This window comes from Nothoprocta perdicaria, unplaced genomic scaffold (assembly GCF_003342845.1).
Source record: "Nothoprocta perdicaria isolate Ctin4 unplaced genomic scaffold, notPer1 scaffold_190, whole genome shotgun sequence".
Classification (NCBI taxonomy): Eukaryota; Metazoa; Chordata; class Aves; order Tinamiformes; family Tinamidae; genus Nothoprocta; species Nothoprocta perdicaria.
Genome location: NW_020455094.1, coordinates 149,559 through 163,450, shown reverse-complemented (window position 1 = coordinate 163,450; position 13,892 = coordinate 149,559). Strand labels below are relative to the sequence as shown.

At 40.0% G+C, this 13,892-nt stretch overlaps 1 protein-coding gene across 1 annotated transcript in view; it reads left to right on the top strand.

Annotated features, from left to right (window-relative positions):
• The first annotated feature begins 122 nt into the window (after nucleotides 1-122).
• The window catches only part of SYT10 (synaptotagmin 10), a 30,524-nt gene continuing 16,754 nt past the window's right edge, over nucleotides 123-13,892 (top strand). Inside the window, exons 1-2 of the mRNA XM_026037132.1 lie at nucleotides 123-273; nucleotides 10,902-11,259. Coding sequence (XP_025892917.1) covers nucleotides 123-273; nucleotides 10,902-11,259 — 509 coding nt within the window. The remainder of the gene's footprint in view (nucleotides 274-10,901; nucleotides 11,260-13,892) is intronic.

Below are 13,892 nucleotides of genomic sequence, written 5' to 3'. Positions count from 1 at the left end.
GCGGCTGAGGCGGGCAGCGCTCCGCGGCCCCGCCGCCCCGCGCCCGGCCATGGCGCAGCCCTGGCCGTGACCGTCACCGCGACCGTGGCCGTGGCGAGGCGAGGCGGCCGCGGGAGGCCAACATGAGCTTCTCGGCGGAGGACGGCGTGGGCAGCCTGTGCCACAAGGCGCTGCAGATCATCTCCGAGCTGTGCCTCGGCGGGCAGGTGGAGCGCGACAAGTGCGCCGGCATCTTCCCTCTCGAGAGCGCCCGCCAGGGCCTCGGCGGCACAGGTAGGAGCCGGCGCCGGGGCAGCCGCTGCTGCCGCCCCCGGGGCCGCGGGGACGGAGCCCGGCGCGGCCCGCGGAGGTCGGCGAGGAGACCCCTCGGGGAGCGAGGGGCTTTGGGGCGCTCAGTGTCCCCCGTGTCCCCGCGCTGCGAGCCGAGCCGGGACCGCTGCGGGAGAGCTGGGACGGGGGTTAACTTCAAACGTCCCGACAGCGGGAATGTGCGCAGAGTCGCAGCGGGAATTTCTGACTCCCAGCGGTCCCGGTGCCTTTGCTCCCCAGAGATTCCTCTCTGGGTCTCAGCCCTGGCTCCTTTCATTTGCACGGTACTGTCTGGAGCCAGGGCATCACCTCACTTATTTCTTCATGCTTAAGACGGGATTTGAAAATTATCCCAAGTTCTCATGCTTAATTTCTGCCTGAAGTGCCCGGTAACCCGTTTTGTTGGTGTATCAAGGGAATTAGGCAGCTTGTGCCACAGCCAACCAAGAGCACACCTACGGAAAAAAAAAAAATACTAGTGACAAGTCGTTGGAAGCAACTGGTGCTGAGTATGTTTCTCAGCAGCGGGTTTGCGGCCACGGCCGCTGCTGACTGACTGTTTTTCCCCTCTCTCTATTCCGGTGCTCACCGCAGTGCCCTGGCAGCGGTGCCGCCCGCCCCTGGGGAGCGGGGCCGCCCCCTGCGCAGCCCGGGCCCCTGCGCGGCCGCGGCGGCACCGCGGGGACCGCGGGGGAGCGGGAGCCGGAGCGGCACCGCATCCCGCAGCCGCCCTGGCGCTCATCCTGGGACCTGCCTTAGAGTGAAGTCACTGCACGGAGGGGAAATGAATAGGTAGAACGGGTCTCTGAAAACGTTAATTTCTCTGTGTGGCTTTTAGAGATTGCTGCGCAGGGGGTCAGTGTCAGGCGTTTGAGCCGATGCTTTCAGTGTGAACAGGTGGGACGTGAAGGGTGCAAGACGTCCCGTAAGGTAAAGCAAGGTTTGCTGTTTGGAAAACACTGAGACTTCGGTGCTTGCCTTGTTATTCCATTGCATATGGGAACAACAGCTACTTTGTGTGCATTTATTTGAAGTCAGCCGTGCTGTTGGAGCTTTACATGTGAAATACCTGATTGGAAAATTGTTGGTAGAAGTTGGTAATGACCAGTTGGTTCAAGACCAGGGGCTTGAACCAGTGGTCTCACATCTCGGCTGAGTCCCTAACCTCACTCGCTCTGTCCTCCTCTAGCGGAAACCATTGTTAGATAATGGGTGTCTACTGTAGTTATGCTCACATTAAATTAAACATTGTCTCATTAATTAATAATGCTTCTAGTAAGCATATTTAAGTACTCTCTGACTCCAGAGAAGGCACAGTCGTTGATACTTGACAGTATTTTAATAGGTAATCTTGGATAGAGAGGATATTTACAACACTTGTGTGTATGCTCACATGATTTTTATGAAGTGTAGGCTGCAATTACAGTGTTTAGGCCAGGAGAAATTATTGAAAGGTGAACAGATAACTGTAGATGTCTCTCTTCTACTCCTCAAATGCATGGAGAGTTCCTGTTCATGCCTGTGAATAAAGTTAGTGTTGTCCACAGTGTTGAGCATGAGCATCCAGTTCATTAAAGGTGGAAATGTTAGATGTTACAACTTCAGTCACAAAATGAAGATACAGGAATGTTTGTTGTTTGTTTGTTTTTCTGAAACATCTTTGCATAAGGATAGTAGCATTTGGTGTGAAAGTCCACACCACAAAGCCAGATGCCTCCATGGCTGAGTAAATAATGCATGCGTTTGGGGTCGTGCAGCTGCAATTCTTCCTACTCTTTGGGAGGAAGAAAGGAGCAATGGTTAAGTACTCCTGTCAATTTTGCTCTGTTTACACACAGTCACATGCGGGGTGCCTTTTCCCAGGCACTTCACTGGCAAGTGCAGGGGCTGAGCACTGACTTTTGTGATTATATAGATATCCAGGTATGAGAAATAGCATAATAGAATTTAACATATACAATGAACAGAAAGATGGAGACACAGAGGGAGGTATGGGTTTGAGGAAGTAGAGCACAATAAAATAGAACAACAGGAAGGAATTAGCAAAGAGAGCTAATCAGGTACACTGGTAACCAAAATGAGGCTTGGGATAATGAATAAGGAAATAACCTCACCCTTTTAAATTCATCTTATTCTTGGAGAAATAAGAATTTGGGCATTCTTCATGGAAAAACAAGATTGAATCAGTGAAATCTCTTATTCTTCAATAGTTTGGTTTTTCCTTTCATTTGTTTGTGTTTATTTTTACCCTCCCAGTAGCAGCAATGAAACCTTAGAACCCTCATTTGCTGCTCACCACTTGGGTCAAGAATGGGTAACTGTATTTAATGTAATGGATGATTAATCTATGGAACTCATATCAAAGAATCTTATTGAGAGAAATAATTTTCCAAATTTCTAAGAGCATTAGACAATTAGTGAAGATGCAACATCTGCTGTTATATTTTCTGCTCTGGCAATTACAAGGGCTATTAATTCTCATGTCTCAGTGGAATGTTCAAGGAAGCTACTTACATTTATTGTGCCTTTATTTTGTTTAGATGGCACCATGAACTTTCCTCCATAGAGTATAATGCTTTCAGCAAAATGCAGAATATGATGGACCACTGCTTTTCTTGTAGACAGCACCTTCACTTCCAAGAGTTTTAAGCAAAAAGACTAAAGTATTTGTCAAATAATGGGAAGAATTCAGCTGGAAGAGAACTGGAAGCTAGAGGTGCAGGATTGCTCCTGCAAAATCAGTGTCTAATCCAAAAGAAGTATTTGCTAGACATGTCCAAACTTCATGTGTGCAGTTTGGCTGTATCTGTATTTTTAATTTGGTTACCTGGTTAATAATAAAGAACTCCAGTTTTGTCAGGTAGGTATCCATCCTGATTTTCAAAGAGGCTGAATGTATCCAAGTCTTATGTGGGAGCATTTCTGAAAGTTAAACCAGTTGCATAAAGTTTGGTGAGAAGAGATGGCTCCTCCTTTATAGAAAAGTGTTTAAAATATGTCGCTATTGCATGTCACCTGCAAAATGGGTCATCTGCTGCTGTCGTTGCCTTTATTTTTCAGCCTGCCTATCCGGCAGAGCTTCAGAGTCCCGTTATCAGCTCTCATGGGCTACCAGTCTTTAGAACCGAGCTGGGAACCCATGATGTCTCATTTCAGGAGGGCATGTTTTAGCCAGTGGCCTGAAGAAGGATGTTGATTATTGCTTGTCACACAGTAAATTTTTAAGTTGAGCATGCAGAGAGCCTCTGCTTCTACAGATTTATTCATTATTCACTTAAATATTTCACTTTCAAACATTTTATTACCACAAAAGCTTAACCAACCAAGTTGCTAGCCCTCTCCCTGATTGTAAGTTTACTATGGAGGCATAAAAGTAACAAGAACTCACTGGAGCACCCTGGGCATAGCCAACTTGTCACATAGTCTCACTCTTCCCTTCAGCTGTCAACTTGCTGATGGCAGCTGATGATTGTCATTCAGCCTCTTATTTCCTTTAAATGTGCATATACATATATTTATATTTAATATAGGCTGTAAGTGTACTTAAAGCCAGCCTTCTCCTGGCTTAGCTGGATAACAGTTGAGTTCTCTGCGTGGATCCTTTGGAGAAGAGAAGCAGATTTACCCAGTTATCAAGTTCTTCTCGTTGTGCCGAAGCAAGCATGAGGTGGGCTGCCAACAGCTTGAATGGATATGAAGCATACTGTGGTCAGTGGTGGAATGCTGCACAAGAAAGCACAGTTTTCTTTGTAAGAAAGTAACTGCTCTGTATAACAATTAAGCATTGTGTTACAAACAAATATGATAAAGTTAAATAATAAACATTTGACCCGATAACAGATCAAATTATTTATGCTATAACTCATATCCTGGTCAGAACAAAGTTATAACCAGGTTTGCATGGTAAGTGTAGGGATGTTGAAATCTATGCTTCCCAAAATCAATGTTAGCAAGCTGTGGAAAAAAAAATACCTCTAATTCAGCAGCGGGAAGGTAGAACAGAGGGCTAAACATACCACAGAGACCAGATTTATTTACAGTAAATGTGAAGACAGTCAAAACAACAGAGAAATACTCAACACAGAGAACAGCAATATACAGTAAAAGCTGAAATTAAGCAAAAGAATCTTCCTTAAATGTTTTTTCAAAGAAATACAAATGAAAAATGCCCAAATGGTTACGCAGCTGGAGGTCAAATTTGTGATTTGAAAACACTGTGTTTTGCTGGGTCTCATCATATGTGTGAGGTTATTGTTACATGATGCTGGGCTTGAATAAATGTAAGCAGGACAGTTCGGAAATGACACTTGAGCTGTGTGAACCTTGTTACAGCTATGGCATGTTCGCAATTAATGACTGTCCTATGGGCCTCAGAGGTGTTTTCATTTCGTTCTCTTGTCTGGAAGAGGATAATGAGATATTCTTGAAGATGTTTACAGAGACATCCTTATAAATGTGAGAACAGCATGGGACCAAGCCCAAAGCAGTTTTTGAGGGTAATAGAAAGCAAGAAGGGGGGCACGCATTGGCTAGGCAGAGATGGGAGTTTATCTCCCATTGAGATTAAATGAGAGTTAACAAGTAGGAAAGGATATAGGCCAGAAAAAGCCCTGGAAGGAAAGACAAATAATCTACATTTTATGCAATGGAGATGAGAAGCCAGCATTCAGTGCAGCAAATTTTGCTCCCTACACGGCAGGCTAAAAATGATGACCCAGTCAGGCAAAGTGAGAACCATCTTTTCTAATTGCATACAACATGCTTATCATGTACTGAGGCTCATAATTAAACAGCTGTTGTGGCAGGTTGCTTCTGATCTCTGGAAAATAGAAGGAAAATCAGACTAAGAGAAGACTAGTAAGTTTTTAAGAAATACCTGAATTTCAATATCTGGAGATACATGCTGTATGACAAAGGCTATATGCTAAAAGCCCATAGGTGGAGTTTGAAATGTGAAAAAGGGTGATTCATCTTTGTCTGGTTAAGTGTAGATACTTGGATGCATTAATAAAATACATTAATTTAGGTAAAACAATTTTAATGAGCAATTAGTAATTTTATATCCTGTAAAGACATAATAAATCAGTGATACATGACTCCTTTTGACTTCCTTTACAGTCACAAAAAGCTACGAGACCTTAAAACCCTGTTAACTTTAAGAAGCAATAAACCAGCCAGTAGATGGTGATAGCTGTTTTGAGCAAATTTCTACATCAATCAGACTGAATTAACAGCATAGGAGGGAGCACATTCACAACAGGACATGAGGACATGTCATGAGGACAGCAGAGGAGGTCATATCTAGACTATTAAAGGAAAAGCTGTTTTTGCAAATTGAAAGGTAAGTCAGTGTTTCAAGGTACATCTTAAGGAAGAAAACACAAGATGCTCTGTCTGTCACTGGCAAGGCAAGCTGGAGCATTATGTTCCTAGTCTGTAGGGATTCGGATGAAATGCTGGTAATTGTGGAAGATCTGCTAATGCCAAGTGAAAAATGAACACCAACATTTTTTGATGCTTTTTTTATTTCCCCAGGGAAAACTGAAATGCTGGGTTGTACCAACTAGTTCATACACATGGGCATGAAAAAGAAGGAGACCTATTAGATACGGACATGGATAAAGATTTCTCCCTCGCTCCTTCCCTCTCCCCCTCAAAAAAAAAAAAAAATCTGGAAAATCACAAGCATATTAATTTACTTAAATGAGTTGATTCCTGGTGTTCCGTAAGTCTATTGCATTCAGAACAGACCCCATGGGAGAGTGGAGTTTATGAATGGTTAGCAAGAGAAGAAAAAAGAAGTAAAATAAAAAAGAATGGATTTTTAATAAGTTAGAGACAACATTCTTTAACCAAGATTCATTCCATGCCAGGAGCGGGCCAAAAGAGATTATAATCCTTTTAATCCAGGAGTTCCTGCTCCTGCGGTCACTTTGCTGGCAAGAGCACGTTCTCAGTGCGGTGCTTTGCAGGCTTGTCTGGCACAGCTGGGCTCCTGCCAGACAAGGAAAAGCGCAGCTCAAGCCAGTGCAGTACTGTGTTGTGCAGCAGTCGTGGATAATGAGCCTGGGGTCCAGTCCTGTCCTGCAGACTCATCCTCGTCCCTTTAAGAGCTATGTGACCGTAAGCACATCTGCATACCCATGGCCTGTGGTCTGACTAGCGAGAGGCACCAAAGATGGGGTGTGACACAGCTATAGTGGACCGACCACCCCTGCCTTGTTCTGCCTGCTGCTGGTACCCATGAGCATCACAGCTCTCTGGTCTCTCTCCATGTGAGTTCCTGTATTCATGGAGCATCTTTTCCAGGCTGTGCATTAAGGTTTCTATGTCATCAGGGCACTCACTAGATGTAATTTGATAGAAAAGTGGAAGGCCGCCAGAATGCCTATCTGTGAATGGATTTGTATGCAGAACTTGGTTGAGACCAGTGGTTGGAAGCTGTAGTGTAGAAACCATTGCTCAGAGCTTCCCAGTTATCCAGAAAAATATGGTCATGTTTCCACATTACTTGTTTAATGAAACAGTAGATGTCAAGGTGGAAATGTTTCTCAGGAGATTTATAAAAAATAGATAGAGATTTTGAATGAAATATAGCTCAAGCACTTGCAAAATAGATGTCACTTTCTCAAATAAGAAATATAAAATGGCCTGAAATCTCAGCATCTTGAAAGAGTGATTTTAAATGGAAAACTGTGAGCAAAGAGGACAATTTCAGCTAGGAAATCTTATCAAGATTATGAAGATGACATTATGGATAGAGCTATGTGATGAAATATCACCATAAGCAAAGTTAACTCTGTTGAAGTCATGAGAATATTCCTCAGAAGGAGGTGTGTGAAAGACAGGATTTTCTCCGTGTTCATAAGTTTTCCCAGCTTATAAACAAGAATGGCAAGGATAATGTTCCCAGATAAGTGTTCAGAAAAGATGTCCTATTCTGTGCGAAAGTGTAAAACTGAAGACAAGATGCAGTTCAAAATGTTTTTCCTCTCCCTTCATTAAAACCACTGAGAACATTGTTTAGACTGTTGGCAACTAACTGTCCCAGCAGAATGAGAGCATCTCCATCTACATGCAAAAACTTAATCAGCCTTTGAATTTGCCACCAGTTTTACATCTTTAAATAATCCTAAAATATATAGAATGCAACAACTTTCTGATAATACATCCATTGTTCAGTACCTATTTTCCTCCCTAACTGAGTTTTCTGGATGGGAATCTGAAGAAACTCCAGGGATGTGAAGAAATTCCTGGTCTCTAGAACTGTCTTTTAATATTTTGTCTTCTAAAACAAAACACCTCATAAAAAATGAAGTATAAGAGAGGTTACCAACCTAAAGCGTAAAGAGTTATGGAAACTCCATTTGTCTGCTGTTCTACAGATGACTTCTTTAGTCTTCACACAACAGGAAGAAATTCTTAGTAAAATTTCCATTTTGAATACTAGAATCGAACAACTATCGGAGTGAAGAAACAAAACAGCACTTTCTGGTTTTTATGCCAATTTATGTGACATGCTGAGTGCTTTATAACAATTATTGCACTTGCTATAATGAATTTAGTTTTCTTCTGTAATGAACTAATCTTTTAGTCATATTGCTGACAGTTATAGTTTTTTCAAGTATTTTGTATGAATAGAACAATATGTGAGTCTGTTGAATTCATTGGTGAAATACCAACTCCGAAAACTATAAGTTTATAAGTTTAAAACTTCTAAGTATAAAATTAACTCTTAGACTTTATTTTTTAGTCTTGAGAGTTCAGTTGTTCAATGCAGTTCTTTGGAGCTATAAAATATTATTTCTTTGTAAAGATTTGGGAGATTGATTGAAAATTTGAAATAGTGGAAATAGAGGGAAAAAAAAGAAGAGAAGGTTGAAAAAATGGAGTAGGTGTTTAAAAGAGATACCAAGTTACTTGAAGGCTGGAAAAAATATCTTGCAGTGAGAAACTTAAAATAGGAGTGGTTAGAAGTGCTATGACAGAATGTTCTTCAGCTGAAGAACAAAATTGAAACTCTGCTGCAAGGGGTCAGTTTTCACATTTTTGATTTTGAAATGTTTCCAACTGATTCAAAGCTGTTGAAACATCATGTTTCAGCATACTCTAAATGAAAAAATATACCTTTCTCTTCTAAAGATCTTCATCTCAAGTATAATATTTAAATATTGTAAATCTATATAATAAATATATTGCAAATGACTCAAAATATTTTTTTCATACATGAGAGGTTAATGGACATTTTGAAGAGTTTGACTTTGTATAAGCTTTGAGAATGAAAAAAAAAACCCTTTTTTTCCTTGTATTTATTATTCTCCAACATACTTGAAAATTCATCTGGTTCAGGTATCAAAAAATTTCCATGGGGCAGAAATATTATTTACCTCTGTATTCATAAATTAGATTTGCATCATTTGCAGAGACTGCTTGGGAGATCATGAACTGTGCCACCTTAGAGCTGTTCCATGACCTGCTATAGGCAACTGGGTTTTAGTGACTGCATTTCTTTCCTTACTTCATTTAGTTTATTTGTGTTTTGCATAGACATATGTTACGAGTATTGAATGGTTATTTAATCTTTCATACAAAGACATAAAGAAGCAGTGACTGTAAATTAGAACTACAAAATGCAAATTAGCAGTACAAATTTGCAGCAAAGCAATTGCCATTGAAACAAGCCGTAAACCCAGCATCTCTTCATGTCTTGATGTCAAGATAGGATATTGCTGCAGCATATGCATAAGCCAAACTGAAAGTACTGAGCTCAGTGAAGGTATCAGAGTAAAGAGTAGATCAAAGTAAATAACCTAATAAACTCTCCTGGGGATAAATTCTCTGGAAAAGACATACACTAAAGTAGTGTTTGCTTCTTTTGTTACATTATTATTAGCTCTAATTATGCATTACTGTATATTATAGAAACATCTTAAACCACAAGTTACCATATAAGTTTCCCCTTAAGAGAATGTGCATATTCCAAGTGCTACATTTTGACATTTATCTACAGGCAGGCAAAGTGATGTCTTTGTCAGGACTGTTAGGAAACTTTGAAGAAGACGAACTTCTGATGAAGGCAGTGCAGCAGTTCGTGCCAGACTCTTCAAATTAAGAAGCGTATTTCCTGTCATTTCCTCTGTGAGACTACCATAACACGTATGAAGCAAAGTTAAGCAGAACTGAATCTTTCAAATTTCAAGACTAACTAAATTTTCTGGGTTTTATTTTTGCTACTTTCATGCCTTTTTTATGTCAAGAGGGCCTGAGCTCAGTATTTATTACTGGTAATAAATTTGGTCCCCATAATCTGGTAATTAACCATTATCAAACAACAAAAAACAATAACAAAACCCTTCCCAAATTTTCAATTGGAAACATAATCCCCACAAGTGACCTGTGAGCTGCACACTACATCATGGAGCCAATACGTGCCTAGAGGGCTATTTTTCTTTCTGTGATCCTTTAGAAAAAAAAATGCTCAAACTGCTGGGTGCACTTTTCCACTGGTTCAATTTAGTAGCCTTTAGTCTGGAGCTATGAATGCAAAATATTAGCTGTAAAACTGTCAAGACTTGTTGTAACAAGCAGCAACAGCCATCGCTTGAGGGACATTTAAACAGGGTTTACTGAATGTTTTTAAAATATACAAAAAGCTTTCTTTTCAAAAGGAAAAGATTTTTTTTTTAATTTATATTCTAGGATATTACATGATACTGGAAAAATCAAACTGAAATATGTCACATGTAATAAAACTCCTAATTAGGGCTCTAAGTGGCACTTCTGATGATCCACCATCTCCTAAAGTATGAATCTGTTCACATAGTCTAGTTGATATGAAATCTGTTGTCCCTGCTTAGGCAGTGCTTTCGGATATGTTAACCCGCCGTGGCAGGAAAAGTCAAATACAGGGCAGCAAGGGTAACTAATGTGTACGGTATGTTCCCTGTACGGCTTGGTGCTTTACACCGTGCTCTGAGGCTAGCTGCGGTTTCAAAGCAGAGGGATAGATACGTGGTGTCTTGATGTACTGTCATTTAAGATTTAACCTCAGTTTCTTAGTTATGACACATTACACACTGTCACTATTTATGCCTATTAAACATCAACTTTTAACATGTTTCTGAAGTAGCTAGTACATAGATTTGAAAGTTTGAAAAGTCCTGAAGAAAAATATGCCTCAATCTGGATGTTTAGAAGTGATCTTTCTTTATGTGTGCTTGCAGAGAATGTTGTCTGTGATTTGATTCTGAGTAAGATGTGTTCCTGAGCCAACATCCTGCAATTAAAAATGGTTAGACGTATTTAGGACCATTTGGGTAGCCTCTCTCTTATTGAGAAATCTGATTGTGTGGCTGGTGATTGATCTCAAGCCTGAACAATAATGGATGGAATATTTGTAAAGTTGATAGGAGAAGCTGACACGTTTTAAAAATGTCAGCTCAGACAGCAAAAAGTAAAAGCTTTAAGTGGAATTTTAAAACTCTACACAGGCTAATGATTAAGATTCTCCAGTCTCCTTACCTGTGTCATTTTTTTTTTCTCCTCTCCATGTTTGTCTGTCATGATGGTCTCCTGTTTCTAATTCCTTGCAGACATCTCAGTGAGTCTGTTAGCAGTAGTCGTCAGCTTCTGCGGGCTCGCCTTGCTGGTAGTCTCACTTTTTGTCTTTTGGAAGTTGTGTTGGCCCTGCTGGAGAAGCAAACCTCTCACTTCTAATGTCAGTAATATCCCTCAAAGCAACTCCAGTGCTCCTACGGAGGTTTTTGAGACCTGTGAGAAAAAGGAAGTTAAAGAAAATGGGAAACCTTCAACAAAGGTACTTGAAGCTGCACTGAAAATTAGCCACACTTCACCTGATATACCAGCAGAGGTCCAGAACGCACTGAAAGAACATCTAATCAAACATGCACGCATGCAGAGACAGATCACTGAGCCTACATCGTCGTCAAGGTAAGGGGCTCTCAAATTTATGGCACCTTTCCTGGGAAGAGGTAAATGCCAGAATGCTCAGCTCAAGAGTTTCCTCGATCCTAGATTGTTCGCTGAGTTCTTATAAGCTGTGAGTAAAACAGCGGTCATGTTAAGCCAAAGCTTCCTCGCTCTCTGAACAGAGTATTCTGAAAAATAACGTGCACCGTCATTTTTGAACATATAAACATGAAATATATTTTTTCAGCTACTTTGCCAGTACATATGTTACTACATCAGGCATTTTCATTTTAAGTTTTGTGTACAGGAAAAGCCATGTCAGTGTTATTTTTAAAGTATTGCAAGTCTGTAGAGTCTAGCTTTTTAGGGAGATATTTTTATTGCTGTAACAGTTGCTTTTGTAGATGAAAGTTTTCCTCATCATTAAATAAATGACAGATTTGTTTTTGATGGCACATATCGTTAAGACACAGTTTGCCACTTACAAGGGAATTAAAATCCTAGTCTAAAAATGTAGATCCTTATGGAGTCATGTTAAAGCACTACAGATTTTATAGCGATTTTTAAATAAATTATAAGCAGGCTGAAGTGATTTCTTCTGTATTAAAATGGAGGAGACAAACATTTATTTTCTCTCAGGTACTGGATTATTTTGATATGCAATGGAAAAGAGATGTGCAGTGATCTATAGCATCACATTTTTTTTTTTCTCCACATACAGTTCCATCAGATTTCATGCATGAGAAGCAAACAATGAAATACAAAGTTCAGCTCCTACATCAGAAGAAAAAATGCTCTATAAAACTAAATATGAAAATTAAGTTGAAAAGGGGGGTTACATGCTACATATTATATAATGATTTTAATAAGAATACAATTCCAGTATAGAAAGTAGCTTTTACTCACAAGGCTATGAAGTGAACACATGCTACTAAAGCAAAAAAATGAATTACAATAAGTTTCAGTGCCCCACTATAGGAAAAAATACATTCTTTACATTCAGTGTACACACATTTTGTGAGCTGCTAAGATAGCATTTTGCCAGCACAGTATATTCTTTGAGATGGCAGGTGTTAAAGTGCTCATTTTTTCAGCTTTTTCAACACGTGGAACAGCCCACAAGCCAACATAGGAGGCTACCAAAATTTAGATCTGTCCAGCCAAATGAAATCTAACTAATTCGAGTGGCTGAACCATCTCCTGAATTTTGAGTCTGTGTAGAGTATGCTAAGCTACATTGTCCTGGCTATGCCAGCCTCCAACTACTGTATCCACCTGCTAGGAGAGAGAGGACATTCTGAAAAACTTTTTCCAAAATACTAGAAAGACAACTGAGATTTTAATTGTCATATTGGAAATAGAGATACCAAAACCAATACAGCTTAGCATGACTAAAATATTTCCTAATAGGATATTATCCAACTGAATGTTAATAGAAAGAATTTTATTTGTTTTGTGCCCAAGTAAATCAGTCAGATTGTCATGACCTGAATAGACAGAATAACTAGCTAGTTGACAAATGAACTCAAATGTTTTCTATGATACTGCAGAGAAAGAGAGGCATTCCAGGAACATGGTCCAGAGTTGTTTCAGTCTGGAAAATATTCCTACAAAACTTCAGACTGGTTTGGACTGGGACCTAAACCCATGAGCTATCTTCAAAGGACAGTTTTATGAAATTAAAACCTGCTATCATTCCTATTCTTTCTACACAGGTTGGTGACTCTGTAAGGGAGCTCTCTCTTTCCATCCTCTCTATATTATCACTGTAAAATCTTCAGAGACACATTTCCCTCCTCTTGAGTAGCTGTTCCAGTGTAGCCTGTCAATAGCAGAGTGTTTGGAGACATCATCTTCCTTTAAAGTTTGCTGAAAAACTTCACACCCTTGTTAAAAAACATTTTTACAACCCGGAAAGGCACCTTCCTGTGCTGACAAATGCATCTTTTCTATACTTCTGCTTGTTTCACAAAGATGCTTACCTGCTGAGACCTATACTCCCCACAGTCCGTATTAATTATGCATTAATATATGAATGTCATGTATAAGATGGAGGCTAGACACTTGGGGCAACTTTTTGGTTGTATCACAGAATGTTGGATCACAGAATTATTAAGAACTGCTGCAGTATCCTTCCTTGGGAACCTTTAAAGAAAGGGGAGCCTTTAGCAGGCACAGAGGTAGCTTAGCTTTCCCCTTTACTACCCTCACCGCAAAACTACTTCATTGTACTTCAGAGAAACTAAAATACATCTCCAAACTGTTCCCAGCTGACAAGAGATCTAATAAAAATGTTTGCTGTCTGAGCTGTGTTAAAATTTCCTCTACACTAGTCTCATCTGAGCTTGTGCGAAAAAAAGAAGAATTGTAGCCACTTCTCTGATAGCTGCTCATATCTTCTGCCTGTCTTGCCAGACTGCCATGTGAAAGTTGGATGCCATTTTTTTTTTGCCTTCATGCAGCCACCAACTCTTAATAAAAGTAATGGAATCGTATTAGCTCATTATAATTGAAGCACAAAGAATTTAAAAAGACATTTACAGTAATAATAAAATGTATGTGATGACTTTTTCTAGACTACACGTTTAACAGAGACATGTTGCTAAAGGGACATGATGTATTTTTGCTTAATTAGAACTATATAATTTTCATGG